This window comes from Perognathus longimembris, unplaced genomic scaffold (assembly GCF_023159225.1).
Source record: "Perognathus longimembris pacificus isolate PPM17 unplaced genomic scaffold, ASM2315922v1 HiC_scaffold_5660, whole genome shotgun sequence".
Classification (NCBI taxonomy): Eukaryota; Metazoa; Chordata; class Mammalia; order Rodentia; family Heteromyidae; genus Perognathus; species Perognathus longimembris.
The window spans coordinates 73,633-95,961 of NW_025961112.1; the positions used below are offsets into that span (position 1 = coordinate 73,633).

At 44.8% G+C, this 22,329-nt stretch overlaps 1 protein-coding gene and 1 pseudogene across 1 annotated transcript; one reads left to right on the forward strand and one right to left on the reverse strand.

Annotated features, from left to right (window-relative positions):
• Positions 1 to 2,491: 2,491 nt before the first annotated feature.
• LOC125345409 lies at positions 2,492 to 3,445 on the forward strand (annotated as a pseudogene).
• Positions 3,446 to 10,623: 7,178 nt separating this feature from the next.
• Positions 10,624 to 17,632, reverse strand: LOC125345410 (general vesicular transport factor p115-like). Its single transcript, XM_048337584.1, has 4 exons — positions 17,628 to 17,632; positions 11,372 to 11,497; positions 11,075 to 11,256; positions 10,624 to 10,739 (listed from the first exon to the last, which is right to left on the reverse strand). The coding sequence occupies exons 1-4, from the start codon at positions 17,630 to 17,632 to the stop codon at positions 10,624 to 10,626; spliced, it is 429 nt and encodes a 142-aa protein (XP_048193541.1).
• Positions 17,633 to 22,329: the final 4,697 nt, after the last annotated feature.

Genomic DNA, 22,329 nt, shown 5'->3' on the forward strand with positions numbered 1-22,329 from the left:
TCTCTGTGTTAAACAAGAGCTTTACCACTGTGCCATGCCTACCTGGTCACTATATTTTTTTATATAAATGCTGAATAAATGTATTTTTCACATCCTTGGTTTTATGGATATGCACGTGTGTGATTTTTGTAGCTTTTTCATTCAAACCTCCTTGCTCAGGATGGAGTTCCTCCATTCACAACGTGACACAGGTATGAATTTCCCTCATGGGAAGCGGGCAGTAAGACCCGAGTCCGGGGAGAACCAGGCAGAGGGCAGAGAGGAGGGCAACGGAGGGGAATGCTGGTTCTGAACCGGCAGCACCTCAGCTGGGCCTGGTTACCTTGCCATCCCTCTGTGCAACCATTGGAAGCTCAGACAGCGTTTCAAAGGAGTGCTGAAGGACCGTGGGGAAGGCAGATCAGTCCTGAAATTGTTGGTCACACAGGATAGCTCGGATAGCCCGGAGCACCTGCAGCTGCTTCCCTGAGGCGCGGCCTCCTCGCCTCGGATGGGTGAAGCACGCGGGGGGGGGGGAGGGGGGAGGGGAGGCAGGGAGGCTTTCCCGAAGGGGTGCAGGAGGCGACGTGCCACGTGCAACGCAGTGTGGCCTAGAATGGCCCGAATCCCTTTGGTTCTCCTGACCGAGAGCCTGAGCCAGGCTGGTCCTGTCAAGGCCCCTGGCACCTGGAGCCAAGGCCCCGCCACGGGCCGTGCGCCTCTGCCCCGCATGCCTCCGCCCTCCCCGGTCCACCTGGGCTTCGGGCCCGGCCGGCCTGCGTTCCGCCCTCATCTGTGTCTCCATGGGTCCATGGGGACCTCCAGCCCTTTCCCAGCTCCAGGGAGGCCCCCGCTGCGCCAGAGGGACAGGCCAGCACCCGCGCCCCGGTTTGGAGAGCCTCTGGTGCTTCCTTTGATATTGTGGTTGCTGTTTTTGCCCAAAACTTGAGCAACAAGGAAAATTAGCTTTAACTTCGTTTGACAAGTATAAGACTAGAGAAAGAAGCCGAGTGGCTGGCTGGATCTTTCTGATCACAGAGCCCCGTTCCAGACCCCACGCTCCTGCCCTGTGCTAGAAGATCCAGCACCACTGTACCCTTACTGTATCACAAGAGCTGTGACGGTCCTGACGGCTCCGGAGGTCCTCCACAAACAAAGAGATTTGGCCCTCCAAACCCTTCTGTAGAAAACAATATCGGCAATTATTTAATATTATAGGTATACGTGAAGGCCAAAAAAGGTACGAGAAACTTGAGACTGGCAAAAATTAAACAAGAAAGGAAAGGAGCTCAGTCATCAGGCACTGGCGGCTCACGCCCTCAATCCTAACTGCTCAGGAGGCTGAGTTCTGAGGATCAAGGTTTGAAGTCAGCCCGGGCAGCAAACTCCATGTGAACTAATCACAGACAAAGCTGGAGGTGGAGCTGTGGCTCAAGTGCTAGCCTTGAGCAAAAAGGAGCTCAGAGACAGCACCAAGGCCTAGCTGCTGCCCATGACTGAAAAACAAGAGAGAGGAAGCAAAGCAAAGCAAAGTGCTCAGAGATCAGACACCATAAAGACTTCTCTAAAAGCCTGGGCACATGCCTGCACACATGCAATCCCAGCGGCTCAGGGCGCTGAGGTAAGAGGATGTCAGTTCAAAGCCAGCCTGGCAGAAAGCCCAAGATGTTGGTGCTCTGTAATGCATTGGGATGCATTTTGTCAAGGGTTTCTGTGCAGAGCTTTCATCAGAGGGACACTGGCTCGGGCTCTGTATAGAAAACAGCATCACCTGACCACTGTATTTGTTAAAAACTCAAGCTAATTAGCATCTGCTGAATAAAGGAATAAGTTGACTTGCTTCCTTGTGTCAAAATCGTCAAGTATTTCGAATGTCTTCATTTATAAATACCATTTTAGTGTCATTTTCCAAATCCCAAATCACGTTATTTGCCAAAATTATGGAAAAGTCTGTTTGCTTGTTATGGTAATAAAAATTGCTACAGAAACATGGTGTCCCATGACAGGTTTTATAGTAGAACGCAGGGCTACAACTGGTATCAAGAAAGCTGTGTTTGAACACAAGTTCAAGTCCCAGGATTTTATAATCAGAAGCAAAACATAGAAGCAAAACATCATGTCTTTTAAAATGACAAATAATCAATTTTCTCCACACTATGATCTTGATGATTTTATTCATTTAGCTAGACTTTAAAATACATGGGGTTATTTGAAATTCAACTAGAGCTCTGACATAAAGTAAAAGGAGGGCATTTGCTTTTAAAGTTAACAATGTAATCACCTTTAAAATCATTGCAACAAAGCCTAAACATGATTGGAAGCTAGACCTGAAAAATACTCTTTTGGCACTTATTCTTGAATTCTCTCTTTAGGACTCATATTCTTTATTTATTGGTCATAAAACCTTTAAACCATATTCTAATAAATACCAGGTTCGTTCTGGGTACAGTGGCTCACAGCTGTAATAAAAGTTCCTGGCTGACGAATGTCAAGTATAAGAATCTTAAGTTCAATGGCCTCGGCGGTGTTTGAGGGCACTTCGCTGGTGAACATGTTCGTGCGCGGCTGCTGGGTGAATGGCATCCGCAGGCTTAGCGTCAGCCGGCTCGGCGACGACGAGGAGTTCTTTGAGATCCGCACCGAGTGGTCAGACTGCAGCGTGCTCTACCTGCACCGGAGCCTCGCCTATCTGAACCGCCTGTGCAAGCGGCTCCGTGACGCCTTCCCCGAGGACCGGCCCGAACTGGCTCGCGTGCCACTGCGACAAGTATCACCTATTTGAGGCCTGTGACGTCTGAGCTGGCCTGGTCACCCTGCTGCCACAGATCCTATTTCTAAGTTGTCAGGGCTGGTAGCCATCAAGGATGCTCACGACATAGAGACTAGGCTCAATGAGGTGGAGAAGCTGCTTAAGACAATCATCAGCATGCCCTGCAAGTATTCTAGGTCAGAAGTTGTGCTCACCTTCTTTGAAAGATCTCCTCTGCATCAGGTGTTAAAAAATGATAATGTACATAAAATTCAACCCAGCTTCCAAAGTCCTGTCAAAATATCAGAAACCATGAGGTCCAATTTATTTTGATTAGCAAACACAGAAACGATAGTTATTGACCAGCACTTGGGCGACGATCCCACAGAGCATTTGTTTGAAAACAGCAGCGAGTTCACCTCAGAGATGGAAGATGGTGATGACCCTGAGGCCTATGTCAACAACCTGTCCTATGACCACCTGGTCCCCTTCGAGACGGACATTTTGGATTTCTCCAGGGGCCTCCCCTGCTTCAGCCAATGGCTGCATGTCCTAATGCTGTCCACTGGGTGGCCCCAATGGCAAAAAGCTGTGGGCCCACCCAGAGGTTTTGTCACCACCCCTTGTGAGGCCCAGTGTCCTGCAGTTGGCACTGCAGAGGCTCCTAGTGGCTACAGACTGATAGTAGGTTCAACAGTGGAACTCCACACAGCCTGAGGGGTCATCTTTGGGCTTCTATCACCAGCCTGCCTCTCCCCCTGCCCCCCCTCCCAGGACCTACTGCCCTGCTTGGAGTGCCACAGAGCACATGCTCCAAGTGCTGTCACTGCCTTTTCTTGCTGTCACTGCCTCCATAGGAAGAGCATTCTTCTTGGTCTAGGGTCCCTGGCCCCCCTGACTCCCCACCATTTCCTCATGTGTCAGAGATACAAAGCATTTAGGAGGAAGTTTTGATGAGTCATGGCTTCTGGACAACAGGGTCTGGATGTTCTGGGGTGCGGGGTGTCCCTGGGAACCAGGATGACTGGTTTCTGTTGTGGTTTTTTATTCATCTTCTCCCTGGAAACTAGTTTTTAGAATAGCATAAAGGACTGTTAACAGAAGGTCAAGCACAAGTAGAAGTTCTGGCTACAGAGAGGGGAGGTTGCTGGCAATCAGGTGAACCATGAACTTGACCCAAGAGATAAGTGTCTCCTCAAGAGGAAAGGAATTCTACCCTGGCTGCCAGCCACTCCCAGCCTTTCTGTGCTGGGTATACACTCTGTCACTACAGCCCCTGAGAACGGCGAGCTCAAGTACTCAGCTCAGGATGGGCTCTACATCGGCCTCAGTCTGTCCTCCCCGGTGGAAGTCACATCCTCCCTGGGACAGGATTCCTGGTGCGCTCTGGCCTTGGCCTGAGTCAGTGCTGCTGGGGGACAAGGAGGATCCCCCCTCCTCCGAGGGCCTCGAACCAGCAATCCTTATGGTGACAGCCAGACAGACTGAACATTCCTCCCATGCGTGATTTCTGTGCCTTTGTTTTGAAAGCGATGTGTTTCCCAAGAGGCTTGCTTCTGGGGAAGGGCCAAGGACAGCAGCGCATGGCCCCCGCTCCTCGCAGCTGGGCCGTCTCCAGCCAGCCTGCCTCGGCATTGGCCCCTGCACTGCTGGCAGAAACTGAGACCAGGACAATTGAGATTTTTTTTTTTTTAAGTTTAATGTGTATTGCCCCAAATCATATGCTTCTTTGGATCGATTATGGTTTTTCTAGAAGTTCTTCATATCTGTGCCACATGCCAAGCTCACGGTTCGTGGAGATCACTGGAGGCCGTTTGGTACTCAAGGCAGCGAGGATTGCTTTCTGAGGTGTATTGTCAAGCGCAATTGTCAGTTTTCAAGACTGCCAAGCTGTGACTGATGCTTCTGCAAGCTCAGCTTGGATGACGGATCTGAGCTCACTCAGAATTTGTACACAGGGTAGCAACCAAGATATTTTTTTTCTTCCATGTACACAATAATTTTTTTTTAAAGTGCAATTTGCATTGCAGCAATCAGTGCTAAATCATTTGCATACGATTTAACAGCATTTTTTATAATGAATGTAAACATTTTAACTTAATGGTACTTAAAATAATTTAAAAGAAGAAAAATGTTAACTTAGACCTTCTTAGGATTTTACAACTGCATCCCATTTCTATCTTCCTAACTGTCTGAAGAAAACTCATGTCCGAACAAATCCCTCTCTCAGGAAAAATTGCCTTTCTCTATTTGTTAAGAATTTTTTATACAAGAATACCAAATACACCCCCTTTCTTTGACTGTGGATATGTGCTGGAAAAATTGCAACAGAAACTTTACTACCTAACAAATAGCATTTGTAAATACTCTAGGCGTCTGTACACACTCTGATGAAGTCTGTATAGTGTGACTCACCATAGGTTGGTTTACACAAATGTTTTAAGGGTTATTAGCTGGGCGCCAGTAGCTCATGCCTGTAATCTTAGCTTACTCAGGAGGCTGAGATCTGAGGATCTCAATTTGAAGCCAGCGGGCAGCAAAGTACATGAGACTCCAACAAACTACTCAGAAAAAAAAAAGCCAAAGTGGCTCTGTGGCTTAAGTGGTAGAGCGCTAGCCTCGAGCAAATGAAGCTCAGGGACAGTGCCTAGGCCCAGAGTTCAAGCCCCAGGACAGGCAAAAAATAAAAAGGAATGTCATGGAAACCTATTTCACCAGAGTTTTAAACGAAATAAAAAGGGTATTGTTTTGTCTTCTGAAAAAAAATAATGAATAAACAAAACTGTTTCTGCACTCAATATTCTTGGCTTAGTCTTTTTTTTTTCTTCATCTAATTTTTTCCCCTACCAATTTTGTTACAGATTTTCTTGGCATTGATTTTTCTTAGAATTTTTCCAGTGAGACAGAAAGGTCATATTCATGCTAGATATATAATTTGCCTCTGCCTCAGAAAAAAAATTCTCCAATAATGTGATTCCATATATTTCTTTACTAATTATTCTCTGTTTGGTTAACAAAAATCAATCATAGGATGGTGATTTGTTCTATTTCAAAGTCTGTGATCTGAAATACTTTTTTAGCTCATCTCTGTCATATTTCAAATAAATGATTGTGTTATCAGCACACTATATTTAATTTTGTTAATAATCTATAGTTTTCTATTTCAGTTTTCTTACTTTCCACTTACGTTCTAAAACACAAGGCAGGGGAACTATGATTGACCTTGTGCTTTGTGAGGTGAATTTCATCTCGTTTTTTATTCCTCATATTGCAACAAGGAGATCTTTTAGGCTTCTCTTCTTGATTTTTATTTGGAAAAACAATATGACTATCTTTTCCAATATACTCTTATTTCTGCTTTGGGAATGCTAGTGCATTATGATGGCCTTTTAACTGGTCGTTTATTGGATGAACAGAGTTTACTCTTGGCCTTCAAATTGCAGAAAATCACAGGGTAAGGAATGAAGAAATGACCAAAAAGAGCTGAAAACTGTTTCCAAAATTGTCATCCTGTTTAATCACACATACTGGCTTCATTTCCTAATATGGGTGAAAATGCTGTCCAAATGTTTTGCATTTGTTAGATTTGACAATGATATTCTCATAACTTATTGATAGTAAAAGGCAAGGCTAGAATTCGGGAAAGAGCCTGGCTGACGTGATAGAGTACTTTCTTAGTCAGCCCAAGGCACCGAGTTTAGAGCTCACATATAAAAAGGTAAGCCCATTGTTGGCATGTGTGGGCGTGTGCACATGTGTGCGCGCACACACACAGAGAAAACAATGATAGTAAAAGATAACACCCAGGGGGCTGGGGATATGGCCTAGTGGCAAGGTGCTTGCCTCGTATACACAAAGCCCTGGGTTCGATTCCCCAGCACCACATATACAGAAAACGGCCAGAAGTGGTGCTGTGGCTCAAGTGGCAGCGTGCTAGCCTTGAGCAAAAAGAAGCCAGGGGACAGTGCTCAGGCCCTGAGTCCAAGGCCCAGGACTGGAAAAAAAAAAAGATAATACCCAGGCTTGAGTTCAAGTCCCAGGAATGGCAAAAATAAAAATTCAATTATCAGCCAGGCACCGGTAGCTCATTCCTCTAATCCTAGCTACTCAGGAGACTGAGATCTAAGAACCAAGGTTCCAAGCCATCCCTGGCAGAAAGTCAGTGAGACTCATATCTCCAATTGACCACCAGAAAAACCAGAAGTGGAGCTGTGGCTCAAAGTGGTAGAGAGCTATCCTTGAGCAAAACAAGCTCAGGGGCAGCATCAAAGGCCCTGAGTTCAAGCCCTATAACTGAAAAAAAAAATTCAATTATCTAGGAAGCACTAAAGCTTAGACTAATTCCAAAGCTTGTATCATAAAACTTTAATATATGATCCTGTAGTTTATGGGAGCTAGCAATACAATCAAACAAGATAATAAGAATCATTCTTGATCTTTTATTTAAATTTAACATCTACTTACCAAATTTTCAATCAAAGAGTCCTTTTCAGCCAACTGGCTTTGCAAAAGTTCCTGGTTACTTTTTAATTCTTCTATTTCTTCTCGCAACCTACTAATTTCTTCTGGCTGAATGCCATTCATCTGAGCTCCATCATTTTAAGAACCTTGGTGATGATTGTCTTTTCCTATTAAACAGGAACAAAATTGGAAAAGCCAGATTGGAACTTAGGTTTTTCCCTTTTTTATCTAGAAGGCTAAAATATTAGATTAGTATAGATGTAAGACTCAAATATACAACTTTCTTAGATCATCCAATTCAGCAGCATACAAAATGAAAATTTTGTATCTGCATAAAAGTATATTGATACAAATACTGAATTGGTATTTTCAGGGTTCGTAGGAAGAAAACAAGCCTAATCTTACTAACTGCATGGTTTGGTGACCTATGATTAAAAACTACAGCAGTTTTAGGGGCTGGGAATGTGGCTTAGTGGTAGAGTGCTTGCGTAGCATGTATGAAGCCCTGGGTTCCATTCCTCAGCACCACATAAACAGAAAAAGCCAGAAGTGGCGCTGTGGATCAAGTGGTAGAGTGTTACCCTTGAGCAAAAAGAAGCCAGGGACAGTGCTCAGGCCCTGACTTCAAGCCCCAGGACTGGCAACCCCCCCGCAAAAAAAATATTTTTTAATACCTAAACATTATACCAGATTAAATAAATCTTAAATTCCAGTGGGGTCTCACAGCATGGGTATTTTATCAAATAAAATTTTAATGTTATTACTAAGATGTTGTACATTGAGGTTGCCATTTGTAAGTTGGGCGATGTGTACATTTATATTGTGGATGCTGTCAGTCCCTCCTTTGCCTTCCCCCAGTTTCCTCCTCTGTCCCTGCCTACAAGTTGCACAGTTCATCTTCCATGGTATCTACTGTGAACTGCCACCGTTCATTCTTCCTCACTCCAATTCTGTGTTCCCCTTCACTCCTCCAACAGAAAAAGAACCAACAAAACAAAGCAAAAACACAAACCACCACCACCACAAACATGTTTCATTTCCTAGCATTTGTTTCAGAAACTTTTTTTTTTTGGCCAGACCTGGGGCTTGGACTCAGGGCCTGAGCACTGTCCCTGGCTTCTTTTTGCTCAAGGCTAGCACTCTAGCACTCTGCCACTTGAGCCACAGGGCCACTTCTGGCTTTTTCTGTTTATGTGGTACTGAGGAATCAAACCCAGGGCTTTGTGCATGCTAGGTGAGCACTCTACCACTCGGCCACATTCCCAGCCCACAATCAGAATGTTTAAAGGTGGAAAAAGCTTTCAACTTTCGCCATCCTAATACTACTACAGTGGGAAGTTGATCATTTCTTTATTTTCTTTTGTTTTCCAGTGTATGTTTTCTAAACTTCTTATAATCGGTCCACACATAAGTTTGTAATGCTTAGTTTAATTACTATTTGTCTTACAATTGTATCATATTGCCACATAGTTTTCACAATCATAATTTTTTGTGTTGGTATTGCAGCTTAATCTCAAGGGCCCTGAGCCTTTTTGCTCAATGCTAGAGCTCTTCCACCTGAACCTCAGCCCAGCTTTTGGTGATGAACTGGAGGTAAGAGTGTCATGGAGGGTGGGAACATGGCCTAGTGGTAGAGTGCTTGCCTCGTATACAGGAAGTCCTGGGTTCAATTCCTCAGCACCACATATATAGAAAAAAGTCAGAAGTGGTGCTGTGGCTCAAGTGGTAGAGTGCTAGCCTTGAGCAAAAAGAAGCCAGGAACAGTGCTCAGGCCCCGAGTCCCAAGCACCAGGACTGGCAAATAAATAAATAAATGAATTTAAAAATGAGTCACTACTATGGGCTGGGGATATAGCCTAGTGGCAAGAGTGCCTGCCTCGGATACACGATGCCCTAGGTTCGATTCCCCAGCACCACATATACAGAAAACGGCCAGAAGCGGCGATGTGGCTCAAGTGGCAGAGTGCTAGCCTTGAGCGGGAAGAAGCCAGGGACAGTGCTCAGGCCCTGAGTTCAAGGCCCAGGACTGGCCAAAAAAAAAAAAGGGGGGGGCTGGGGATATGGCCTAGTGGCAAGAGAGCTTGCCTCGTATATATGAGGCCCTGGGTTCAATTCCCCAGCACCACATATACAGAAAATGGCCAGAAGTGGCGCTGTGGCTCAAGTGGCAGAGTGCTAGCCTTGAGCAAAAGGAAGCCAGGGCCCTTAGTTCAAGGCCCAGGACTGGCCAAAAAAAAAAAAAAATGAGTCACTACGGTTATTGTGTCAAATCATTCTTTTCTTCCAAATAAACTAAATTTTTCAGCTCGAAATGTAGGCTATACATCACATTTCAAGTAGCTTCCATTATGCCAAAAATCTTACTTTCCCAACTGGAAATGACTCTGTATTTGTACCAACACATAAATGAAAAATCCTACTAACACTGAAGTCGTTTGGTGATTTAAATTTTGATCAGATAATTCTCGTTTCTGGTTTGCTTTGAACTGACAACCAAGCTTAGATTGAATGTTAACTGTACCACAGTATGATTACTTCCTTAAAATTTCAATTTCCGCATTACTGTAGGAAAGAAAATGACAGGGAAGGGGATACATCTGCCTCACTGGAGGCAGGAGGCCCTGAGCTCAACCGCTACTACTGAGACAAACATCTCAACACCATGCTCAATGAGTTGGCAGAACACAGTTAACAAAAAGGGCAACCTACTCCCACAGTAAACTTCTTTTGGGTGGGGGAGGGGGGCAGAGGGAGTCCTGGGGCATGGACACAGGGCCTGAGCACTGTCCCTGGCTTCTTTTTGCTCAAGGCTAGCACTCTACCACTTGAGCCACAGCGCCACTTCTGGCTTTTGTAGTTTATGTGGTGCTGAGGGATGGAACCCAGGGTTGCATGCAGGCTAGGCCAAGCACTCTACCGCTAAGCCACATTCCCAGACCCTGGTCCTTGAATTTCTCCTTCACACAACTAGCACAATGTTTATGTACATGCCAACAACACTACTGTCAAACTTAACACTATTTGTCCTACTCTGCCTTTCTTCCTTCTCGTTTTTCTTGTGTATTTTATCCCTGAGCATCCTTTTAGGACTGTACTTCTATTTGCTGTAAGCCTCTGCTCTTATTTCACTAAATTAGGCATGTCTTGTTGCTTTCTTATCTAAGATTAGCTTTATTACTAGATTTAATATAGTAATTTATTAACAAGTCCCTCTGGGTCTGATATGAGAATATGTTTGATTCATGTTTTTAATCCACAACATTGTGTGCTTAGCATACATTAAAAGGCTCAAGTTGTTTAATACTCAGATGCTTTTGAAAAGAATGAGTTTCATTTTCTGCATCCTCTTTCATTTGAAATGCAGGAAAATTGTTCCCTAAAGCAGAAAGTACTGATCAATAATGAGCGGACAATTCACGTGTACTTACTTGTTCTCAAATCATATTTTTATAGTGAGTCACGATGTTGTCATGCTGCTCTAATGTTTTCTTTACCTCCTCTTCCTTTTTGTCTTCTTCACTGGACTTATAAATAGCCTTAGTTATAACACCTGTAAAAGAAAGATTATTTAATGACTGTTACAAAGTTCTGTTCGCTTTTGTGGTTGTATCAAACTTGGGGCTTTACACACGTCAAACACATGGTCTGCGTCCTGTTTAAACACCCAAAGTACTACTTTATTACAACCTCATCAATGTTTTCATTGCATTTAGGTTGTTTTACCTAACTCATGACAGATATGCAGTATCCTTCCAATATTGCAGAAACCCAAGTCTTTCAGTGGGCTACAGCTCAACTTTGGGGTTTATCATATAATCTGCATGTATCTATAAAATACACATACAATCAAAATTACCTTCTACTGAATATCAGTACAAGCCTTACCTTCAAGTTCTTGTACCAGCTTTGTGAATTCATGATCGAATATCATGTATTCTGGACTGGGAAAGTTTGGCTGGGGTTTCTGTGATGCTCTGGAGTACAGTTCATGTTTGCTAATAAATCCTAGTTTCTCTATGAAATTCTCTGTGCCAATCCTCTTCTCTATTAGTTGTTTTAGTTTCTCACTGAAGAGATAAACGTATTGAGATTGCTTGAAAAAAAAAGGGCCTCATTATACTTTAGATATAAATATATCTTTATCTCTCAGTGCCATTAGAAGGTGATTTTGTCCTTACTTACTTCACGTAGTTCTCAAGTGAGTTATCATTGAAGTAAATTGAAATACCCAACAGAAGGGCACATAAGCCTTGGACCAACTGCTCTTCTTCCCCAAGGTTTTCTGCAATCTGTCCTGTAAGCTGAAATCTTTGTTAAGGAGTTTAGTGATTTCCAGTAGCTAGAATACTTCACTTTATAACTTGAACATATATGTCATGTAAGATTTCCTACAAGAAATTCTGTATGTATTTCAAGCCACCATTAAACAGTGGTATACACACACACAGAGACAACTTACAAGTGTATAATTACAGCCATAATAGTTTCCAAAAAAGTAGCTCAAATAAAATGGTAAGGGATTCAACTACTTTGGGTGTAGGGCTACTTCTAATCAAGAAGTTTGAAAGATGTAAGTTAGTTCTTACATGTGGGATTCAACTACTTTTTTTTGTTGTTGTTGTTGTTATGGGTCCTGGGGCTTGAACTGTAGGCCTGGGCACTGTCCCTAAGCTCCTCAGCTCAAGGCTAGAGCTCTACTACTTGAGCCACATCACCACTTCCAGTTTTCTGGTGGTTAATTGGAGATCAGAGTCTCATGGACTTTTCTGCCTGGGCTTGCTTTGAACCATGATCTCAGATCTCAGCCTCCTGAGTAGCTAGGATTACAGGTGTGAGCCACTGGTGCCCGGCAAACTCATTCTTTTCATGGAAGCAGCTATGTCATTGTGGTGGTGTGCAATTTGTGATCCTGAGGGCTGGGAGGATTCTGTAAGACACATGTACACGATTAATTCGCACTTTTCTCAGCACAGCTGAAGATTAATATCCACACTCTACTTGGTTAGGAGACAGAAAAAAATTCTCAAGGTGTTTCCTACTGTAAATGGATAAGTAATATTTGAAGCCAGCCAAGAGCACATTGTTGGTCGTCTGAGCTATATATAGATTGCATCTATCCTTTTGTCCTGGTATCCCTAGTCCCCATCTTAGGGAGTTCCTGCTTCTAAACCTATACGGTCATTATTAAAACTTGGCTGAGTGCTATCTGTCATTTGAAGTTCCACAGTCTTCACATACTACACCTGACACTCAGCAGCAGACTTTCTTGTGGTTAATGTGAAATTCCTAAGCCATAGGATTGGGATCACCTTTCTGATATAAGAGCAATAAGATGCATGGAGAACAGGGCAGATGAACATGTGCCAGTGCTGGTGACCCTTTGTTAGAACTTGCTCCTAGTGTTTAGTAATGACAGTGTTATTTAATTGTATTTATCATGATCTGATGCGTTCACATACCAACTCTAGGTAGAGTGACAGCACAAGGTTCAGTCTGGGTACCATCTTTGGAAACATCCATGTGTCGATTCTCAGCACCACATACATAGAAAAAGCTGAAAGTGGGTGCTGTGGACAGAAGAAGGTGAAGATGGCCAAACGACGTTATGCGCATGCTGAGAGCTCTCTGAGGGTGCTGAGACACCTTAGGAAGGGGGAGAGGAGCAGGTGTGTGAAGGAGTGGCCGACTCTGATCAAGAGCCATTGTACGAGGAAGTGGACAGTTAAAAGGAAACACCCTTGCATAGCGAATTGATGCTAATTGAAAAACAGCCGCCTGCCAAGAAACACCAACGACAGCCCATGTATCTCACATTTACCGTGTCTCTTAATTGCCTCATGTACTGTTATGCTTGATTTAATCTCATGTTATTTAATTCATCAAGATCCTCGCAGCGGCAGGTGAACACAATATATGTGTGTGTGTATGTGCACGTGTGTGTTATATTATACATAGATTATATATACACACATGTATATGGTATATATAAGTATGTTTATCTATATAATATATAAAATATAAGAGAAATGTGTTCTTATATGTATTTTGTGAAGATATTTAAATATATGTATATATATATACATGTTTATAGATATTCCCCTTGGTCTTGCTGTACAATCTAGGTTTGTGTTAATCACTTCATGCTGCTCTGAGAACAAGGAATGGTCCAATAGAACACACATGGCTATAGATCTTTCCTCAGTTAAATCTTCAGATGAGACCTCATCCCTGGCTGACATCTCGATGGCAGCCTCAGAGAAGACCCAGTGAATCCAGGCCCAGACCCCTGACCCACAGAAACTCTTAGATCTGACCTGTGAGCCAGTTCAAGCTGCCAAGTGTATAGTCTTGAGGAGATAGATACCAAGTTCTTCATCTCACCGAAGAAAGAATTCATAGACAGACACACAGAGGGATCTTTCACCGAGCAGATTCATTTAAGCATAGCGACTTCTTTCATAAAGAAGTGATTATAAAGCATCACACACACACACACACACACACACACACACACACACACACACACGGAATAAAAAGCCAGGTAGCTTGACCAAATTGTCAATGCTCAGAGCCCCCAGTCTTAGGCACTTTTGTGGATAAGGTTTAATGACTGATTAGTCTAAGGATACGGGCATCATTGTGCAGGTTGCTAAGAATTTGGGAAACGAGGTACAGTTTCCTTAATAAAGTCACGGCATAGTCTCCAAGATCGTATTAGAGGTGTGGTGGGTGCATGAGACCTGAACTAGAATGTGATGTTAATCTCTGGGCTACACTCCAAAACTGGAAAAGTCCCTGTTGGGCTCATTGTTGGTGGAGATTGACTGTTGAACCAGAAAGTGCACTGAGGGGCTGGTGGTATGGTTAGGGTGTTAGGGGACCAGCCAGTGAGCAAAAGTGACAGATTCCAGAGTTTCATTCCTGGTTTTGAACAAAAAGAGGAAAGAAAGAATGAGAGAGAGAGTCAGAGAGAAGGAGGAGGGGGAGGAGGAGGAAAGAAGGAAGGAAGGAAGGGAGGAAGGAAGGAAAGAAGGAAGAAAGAAGGAAGGAAGGAAGGAAGGAAGGTAGAGCCCTTTCAGGGTTGGAGGCATGACTTGGGTGGTAGCATCAGACAATGAATGAGAGAATCAGATACTGAGTTGGAGCACCAGTCACAGACAACAAAAACAAAAGCAAACCAGAAAATGGACTGGCCTGTAGTCAGTCATTACTCCAGAGCAATGACAGGTATTTGGCAAAATGAGCCAGCCAGGATATGGAGCTGGTTCCTGACTCCTTTGTATAATTGGCATTCCCCTTCTACCTACCTACCCCACACCAGCGGTAATCTTGTTACCACATGGTCGATAAATCCACTGAGCCTGTCTCATCCAAGTACCCAGTCCTCAGCATCTAGTGCTGCTAGTACACAAACACATCTCAGGTGACCCAAAGATGTTTGGCAAGGCCTTGGATTCATCCCAGGAATGCCAAGACGGTTTCTGAAGCTCACATTTCCCCAGCCCTCTGTCCTTTCTTCCTCCTAGCCACAGGCTAATAGCTCTGCTTTCAGTGTCAGACCGTCAAGCAAGGTTTGTGAAAGGAAAGCTTTTGCTCCAGGAAGGGCACGTGGAAAGTACTCAGCTATTATAATGATTACTGTGATCTGGCTTAATGAAATCTCCTGGTCATTAAATAACAGTTTGCAGAGTGTGGATTGTAATGGTTATCGATAGGAATATTTCCTTTACCTGAGACGTGCCTGCTCTGTGCTCTAGGCAGAGGAAGGATCCATAATCGTTACAAAGATGCCTAAGATGCCATAGCCTGCTGAGATGACCTTGAGATGACATTGCTCCTTGGTGACAGCCTGCATCTGGACTCACCTATGAACTCAGCTATAAGGCCTGTTCAGGTCTGTTGCTTAAAGCCACTGGGAGACAAGTTCTTCCCAGGCATTAACTCCTACTATGCATGTGTGGTGTCTGTCTGTCTGTCTGTCTGTTTGGAGGCTTAAATTCAGGGCCCGAGAGCTCTGTTCCTTAGCCTTTTTGTTCGTTTATTTGTGCAGGTCCTGGGGCTTGAACTCTAAGCTTTTATGCTCATGGCTAGCACTCTACCACTTGAGCCACAACTCCACTTCTGACTTTTTAGTAGTTAATTAGAGAGAAGAGTCTCATGGAGCCAGGTACCAGTGGCTCACGCCTGTCATCCTCAATACTCAGGAGGCTGAGATCTGAGGATGGCAGTACAAAGCCAGCCCAGATAGAAAAGTCTATGAGATTCATTTCTCTAATTATAACCACCAGAAAAACAGAAGTGACGCTGTGGCTCAAAGTGGTAGAGTGCTAGCCTTGAGCAGAAAGAGCTCAGGGACAGTGGCCAGGCCTTGAGTTCAAGCTCCCATGACTGATCAAAAACCAAAAAATGAGTCTCATGGACTTTCCTGCCTGGGCTGGCTTTGAACTGAGATCCTCAGATCTCAGCTTACTGAGCACTAGGATGACAGGCATGAGCCACCAGTGCCCAGCTGTGGCTCGACCACTTGAGCCACACTTCTGTTTCTGGTTTTTGTTTGTGTGTGTTTGTTTGGGGGGGGGGGGGGGAGTGTCGTTCATTGGAAATAAGAGTCTCACCGATTTTCCTGCCCAGACTGGCTTTGAACTATGTTCCTTAGATCTTAGCTACATGAGTAGCCAGGTGCTTAGCTTATTAGTTATATTTTGTGGTCTGAACAAGAACAGATTTCCACCAATGAGAATTCAAATACACCTCACTCTCCGTCTGGCCCCATTCCAGGTGGCAGAGCCCATCTCTGCAGGTCAGAGGCGGCTCAGCATGCCAGGCTACCAGATTTTCCAAGGCCATTCAGGGAGTAAGGTCCTGATAGGCCATGACACACTGGTTCAAGGCGACCGCAGAGGTCCCGGCTCGGTTTCAGAGCAGCTTATCACAAACACCACTGGCTGCCACTCTGATAAAATTCAAGTAAATCGGGGCTGGGGATATGGCCTAGTGGCAAGAGAGCTTGCCTCGTATACATGAGGCCCAGGGTTCAATTCCCCAGCACCACATATACAGAAAACGGCCAAAAGTGGCGCTGTGGCTCAAGTGGCAGAGTGCTAGCCTTGAGCAAAAGGAAGCCAGGGACAGTGCTCAGGCCCTGAGTTCAAGGCCCAGGACTGGCCAAAGAAAAAACAAACAAAAAAAAATTCAAGTAAATCCAATGAAACTGGGTATTGCCTGGAGGCCTGCGGACACCTGCTGGGAGTCCCTGTGGACAGGCTGGGCCTCTTTGCTCACCCTCACTCTGCCCCGTTTGAGCCTCAGTTTCCTCGTCTGCCCTTAATTGATTCTCAGGCTACTTCATTGCTTGCACCAGAGCTACAGGTTCTGGGTTCAAGTCCTCCTGATAGCTGGGTCTGTGGACAGGGCTTATCCCAGGGGTGGGGGGGGGGCAGATGTGATCACTGTTTCAGGGTCTCGGGGAGGTACCCCAAGTGGGACTCAAACCCATGTCCCTCCACAGTCCACCTCGCAGAGACTGTCTCAAGCAAAGATGGATTTACTGGGGAAGTAAAAAGCGAACTGATGGGCCAGGGATGCAGCACAGGCTCTGGAGCTGAAACTGCGACCCCTAACAGTCCTCGACTGGGGTTTATAAAGGTGAAAGCATGGCACAGATGTAGGAGTTGACATAGGGGTACAGCAAGCAAGCCATTTACAGAAGCAGAATTTTGCAGTCGGGTTGACCTAATATTTAACTTCATTTGAACAATGGCTACCATATTTTTCCTAACCAAGATGGAGTCAGCTCTACTCCCCCCAACATTTGCTACCATGTTTCCCTAATCAAGATGGAGTCAGCTCTACTCCCCCGCAACATTTGCTACCATGTTTCCCTAATCAAGATGGAGTCAGCTCTACTCCCTCCAAAATCCACCCCCCTCAGTTTCTTTCAGCCTAGTCAAATCCTTGACACATTTCATTAACAGAGAGCTAGAGCAAGAGCTAGACAGAGCAGGAAGGAAGGAAGCTAAAGATGGAAAAGAAGGGAAGGAAGAAAGAAAGTGTAAGGCCGAGACAAACTATCAATACAATCTAAATAATTTAGGTAGCCTGAAGTCAGTGGGGCTAGGATACTTTGAGTCACTATTCAAAATGTACCAATGGCCCTGCCTAAATAATTGAGCTTGAATAAAACTGTTTTACTTCCCCACACCCAGGCAGTTCAAATCAGTCCCTCTCAGCCACAGCCAACTATTAACAATGTTACTCCCTAGCAGCTATTCTAAGAAAATGCCAAGGACTTAGACTCTAGGACACAGATCTCAACCCCACTTTTTGTGGTAAACTCCCCAGTTTCAGTCAATCAGCAGGTGGCGGAGGAGGCCTCAAGGTCTAGCTGCTGCTTCAGGCAGCAACATAGGGCTAGACAGCCCTGCAGGATGGCACGTACGTCATGAGGGCCTGGACCATCCAGCTTAAGTGACAGCCCCCATGAGCCAGCCAACCACCTTTTCCAGACCTGTTCCCACCAGTTGCACCAACCAGCTTTTAAAATTGTTTTATTATTTTCCCGTGGCATAATGTAATTTGCTGTATGACACTATGGTGCATGAAATGCCCCTGACAACCCTATAAAAACCCTGCTAGGAATGGGCGGGGCTCTCAATCCAGATCCGCTGCATGGGTGAAGACTGTGAGTCCAGGCTTGAGCTTGCAATAAAGACTCTCGTGTACTTGCAATGGAATCGGCTCCTTGGTGGTCTTTGGGGACCCCTGAAATCAGGGCTTACCAAAAGGAAACCCAAGCAACAAGACCAATCTTAAGTCAAATCTTGTAGCCAGGTACTGGTGACTCACACCTTTAAACCTAGCTACTCTGGAGGCTGAGAACTGAGGATAGAGGTTTAAAGCTGTCTGGGGCAGGGAAAGCTGTCAGACTCTTATCTCCAATTAACCAGCAAAAAGCTAGAGTGGAGGTGTGACTCAAGTGGTTATAGCACCATCCTTGAGCAAAAAAAAACAAAAACAGTAAGGGCGAGTGTAAGGCTTCCAACTTAAACAGAAGGCAATAGTAAAGCTGTAAGTCCTCCGTACCAATTTTTGAGGGGCTGTTGGAGAAGCTCCCAGCCACACAGCCCCAAATGTACCTGTTCAACTAGGCCTGGTCAGAAATCACCCAACCAAAGCCAAAGCCTGCGTCCACTCTCTGCCTCTTAAAACTGTCTATCTTTCAACTAGGGGAGTTGGCTGCCAGTTCCAACATTTGTCTCCCACTTTCCTCCTCCTACCTCATCTGGTCATCCAGTTGCCCCTCTCTGTCTGTCCCTGCCTCCCCAAGTATTCCCCTGCCTCTCATTCAAGATGATGCCTCTCTCTTCCCATCCTCTCTCTGCCTCCATGAGTAGCTGCAGCCATAGATCTAGGATCCCAGGCAGGCTATCAATCTCTCCCTTTATAGTTCTTCTCTCCCTCTTGCTTTAAGAATGCTTTTATGGTGGCTTCCAGCACAAACAGATGTTGGGGCTTGTTTGGGGGCTGGGGGGGGGGCAGGAACTCTCAGACAAGTGTTGTGCTGGCATTCCTTCAATTCTTCTTTCCTCTGCAATACAAGAGGAGTCTGGGAAGAAATGCATCCATTCATTAACTCATTAGGCAATCAGGTTATATGCCAGTCACTGAAGTAGGTGCTGTGAAGAGAACAATAAGTAACACAGTTCTCGTGGAATGTGTAATCTAACAGGCAGAAGTAGATATTCATCTACTAGCTTCTCCACTCTCCATAATAACGAATCATTCAAGTCACAAATGGTGACCAGTGCTCCGAGCAACAGAGCCCAGGGCTCTAATATCAACATTTGTTAGATACTTGGCACTGTGCTAAGCATTTCACATCATTTTTTCTTTCTTTCTTGGGGGTGGGGTGGAAAATATCAGTACTGGGGCTTGAACTCAGAGCCTTACCTTCTCATTTATCATTTTTGTTCATGGCTAGTACTCTACCACATAAGCCACAGTTTTACTTCCAGGATTTTGCTGGTTAATTGGAGATTAAGTCTCAGGGATTTTTCTGCCTGGGCTTGTTTTGAACCTAGCTCCTAAGACCTCAACTTCCTGAGGATCAAGATGACCAGAGTGAGCATCTTTGGCCAGCTCCCTTTCTTTTCTTTCTTCCTTCTTTTCCTTAACCAAGATTTCCACGATCCTATCTTACAGATGGTGACACTGAAGAACAGAGTGGGTAAGCAACTTGCTCACAAGCACACAGCTCATAGTGGTAGCAAAAGCACTAGTATCCAATGTCCTGAATCACAAATGAATGTGTGTCTAAAGGCCCTGTGACTCAAACTCCTAAGCAACATGGGATTTGATAGAAAAGTAAAGTGCATGCAAGGTGACAGGAGGCAGGAAAACGTGTCTCCTGCTTACACGAACTGGTGATCTAGGAAAGGAAGAATAGTCATGTTATGTTACCTGATACTGGTGGCTTGTGCCTGTATCCTAACTAATCAGCAAGCTTAGTTCTGAGGATCACAGTTCAAAGCCAGCCCCAGCAGGAAATTCTTTCTGACTCTTTATCTTCACTAAACTACAAAAAAAAAAAAAAAAAAAAAAAGTTCCTAAGTAGAACTGTGAGTCAAGTTGTATAGTGCTACCTATGAGGAAAAAAGCTCATGAACAGCACCCAGGCCCTGAGTTTAAGCCCCAGAACTGGCACAAAACAAAACAACAACTCAAAAAGGCCACGTTGTGTTCCCTATGGCTCTTCCACTGTTAACACTGTGCCTGACGTGGAATGAATGGACAATTGTTAAAGAATGGCCAAGTCAAATGTCGTGGAAATGATGGCAAATAAACGAAGCCAGGTGCTGGTAGCTCACGCCTGTCATCCTAGCTACTCAGGAGGTTGAGGTCTGAGGACTGCAGTTTGAAGCCAGCCAGGGAAGGAAAATCTGTTAAGGCTCATCTCTAGTTCACCATCCAAAACCCAGAAGTAGGGCTGTGGCTCAAAATGGCTTGCATTGAGCCAAAGAGCTCAGGGACAATGCCCACCCTGAGTTCAAGCCTCATGATGGATTAAGAAAACAAACAAACAAACAAAGAGGAACAGATGGAACCCATGTTTTTCCAAACTAGGAATTTATGGCCCAAATAACTTTCTTTTCTCACCCTCCCCTGCCCCCCACCAGCCAACAGCATGGAGATACCCTGCCCCCCCACTTTTCTGGAAAACTTTTCTTTCTTTCCATCCGCATACTCAAGCTATTTCTCTGCTGTAACCCAAGAGTCTCTTAAGATTTCTGGTTAGTTTTATTTGTTTATTTTTCTTCTCCCATTTTTGGAAGCTTCAATTAGGATCTGAATCTGATCTAGAAACATTACCTCTTGTTAAATGCCTTTTGTAAACAGTCCCCAGAGGACTCCTCTCTTTGAAGTCTGGTTATGAGCCTTGGTGCTGAGTAAATTGTCGACCACTTTCATGATAATTACACTGGAACAGACACATTGCTCCTGGAGTCTGTTTCCTAATGGAGGAAACACAGCCTGCTCTTATTTATGTTCTTGTAGAGAATGTGCTCAGCCTTCCTGCCTTTTGTTTTTGGGTTTTTTTTCCCCCACTTTGTCTGCACAGCTGACTGTGGGATTTTTTTTTTTAATCTCTGAAGCAGAAAGATGGAAGACATGTTTGGGAGAACATTTCCACAGGAAATTTGGCCAGGAGGAGACCTTGGGCTCAGGGGATGGTTCCTGGAGGCTTCAATACATTGCATAGTTTTCCCAGTTCCAGAAACTCCATGATGTATCCAAGGACCAATTAGCAACCTCAGGACAAAACAAGTGGAGAAGCTGAGTGCCAGTGGCTCTTGCCTGTCATGCTAGCTATTTGGGAGGCTGAGATCTGAGGTTCACAGTTCAAACGCAGCCCAGGTGGGAAAGTCAGTGAGACTCTTATTCTCAATTAAATACCCAAGTAGCCAGAATTGGGGTTGTGGCTCAAGTGGTAGAGTGCTAGCCTTGAGCACAAAAGGAATAGCACAATAAAAGAAAGTTTAAAATTTGAAGGAGCTTCTCTCTGGAATTTGGCAATGCCTGGCTCCTGGTGTGCCCTCTTTTCAGTCCCAGCTTGGCCCCACATCTTATATTTTTTTGCGGGGGGGGGGCAGTCCTGGGGCTTGGACTTAGGGCCTGAGCACTGTCCCTGGCTTTTTTTGCTCAAGGCTAGCACTCTGCCACTTGAGCCACAACACCACTTCTGGCTGTTTTCTATATATGTGGTGCTGAGAAATCAAACCCAAGGCTTCATGTATGTGAGGCAAGCACTCTACCACTAGGCCATATTCCCCGCCCATCTTGACGCTTTTGAGTTGAAAGCCCTTGAAATTCTGCCCACAAACCCTGCAAGTCTCCTTGGTCCCTTTCAGGTTAGGCAGAATTATTTAGGGAGCTTTGTCTTGCCTCTCTTGTTCGAACCCATGAGTTCTATCCAGCCATCTCTTGCCTTGTACTAGCAACTGAGCATGGACTGGGACCAGAGAGGACGGAGAGGCAGTTCATCCAGGGCAAATGACGCAAAGGAAAAGGAAATGAGAGATTGACCTTTCACTCCAGCCTGCAGAGCAGAGAGAAGGGAAGAAGGTCACCTTGGTGATTAGATCCTAACTGGCTCCCTATCTCGCCTGAAAGTTGCCCATGAAATCTCATCATCTTTGGAGTTTAAAAACAGTCCTGTGTAATCACATGTGGATGATAAGCAGAAGTGATTATCAAGGTGAAAAATAAGACTAGTGACTTCTAGCTCACCTGTTGTTTGGCAAGTTTTTGGGGGGTGGCCTCAGTCCAGAAACTTGAGGTGGGCACCAGCCATCTTTGTTTAGCAAGGCCTCCTGATGAGTCTGAGCATTCAGATTTAGACTCTAATGAAGACATGGGAGCGTCATAACTACTTCAGAGAAGAAAGTGTGAAAGTCATGCTCCACAATGCATACTTATTCAGTCTCTTGGTAGGGTCTCATGCTTTTGCCTATCCCCAACTTGGGTGCTAGGCACTGGAGATTCAACACTTGCTTGTCTCCTTTATCTGCTCACAGCTGAGCCGAGTGGACAAGTACATGGACTCCTGCAACAGCATGTAACAACTGCTGACATCCTCAATA

Excerpts from the sequence above, each read along its gene's own strand:
- LOC125345410 (XM_048337584.1), bottom strand. Across the intron at positions 11,257-11,371 it reads TCACTTGAGAACTACGTGAA|TGAGAAACTAAAACAACTAA; the intron begins GTAAGTAAGGAC and ends TTATCTCTTCAG. Across the intron at positions 10,740-11,074 it reads GCTGGTACAAGAACTTGAAG|GTGTTATAACTAAGGCTATT; the intron begins GTAAGGCTTGTA and ends TTTCTTTTACAG.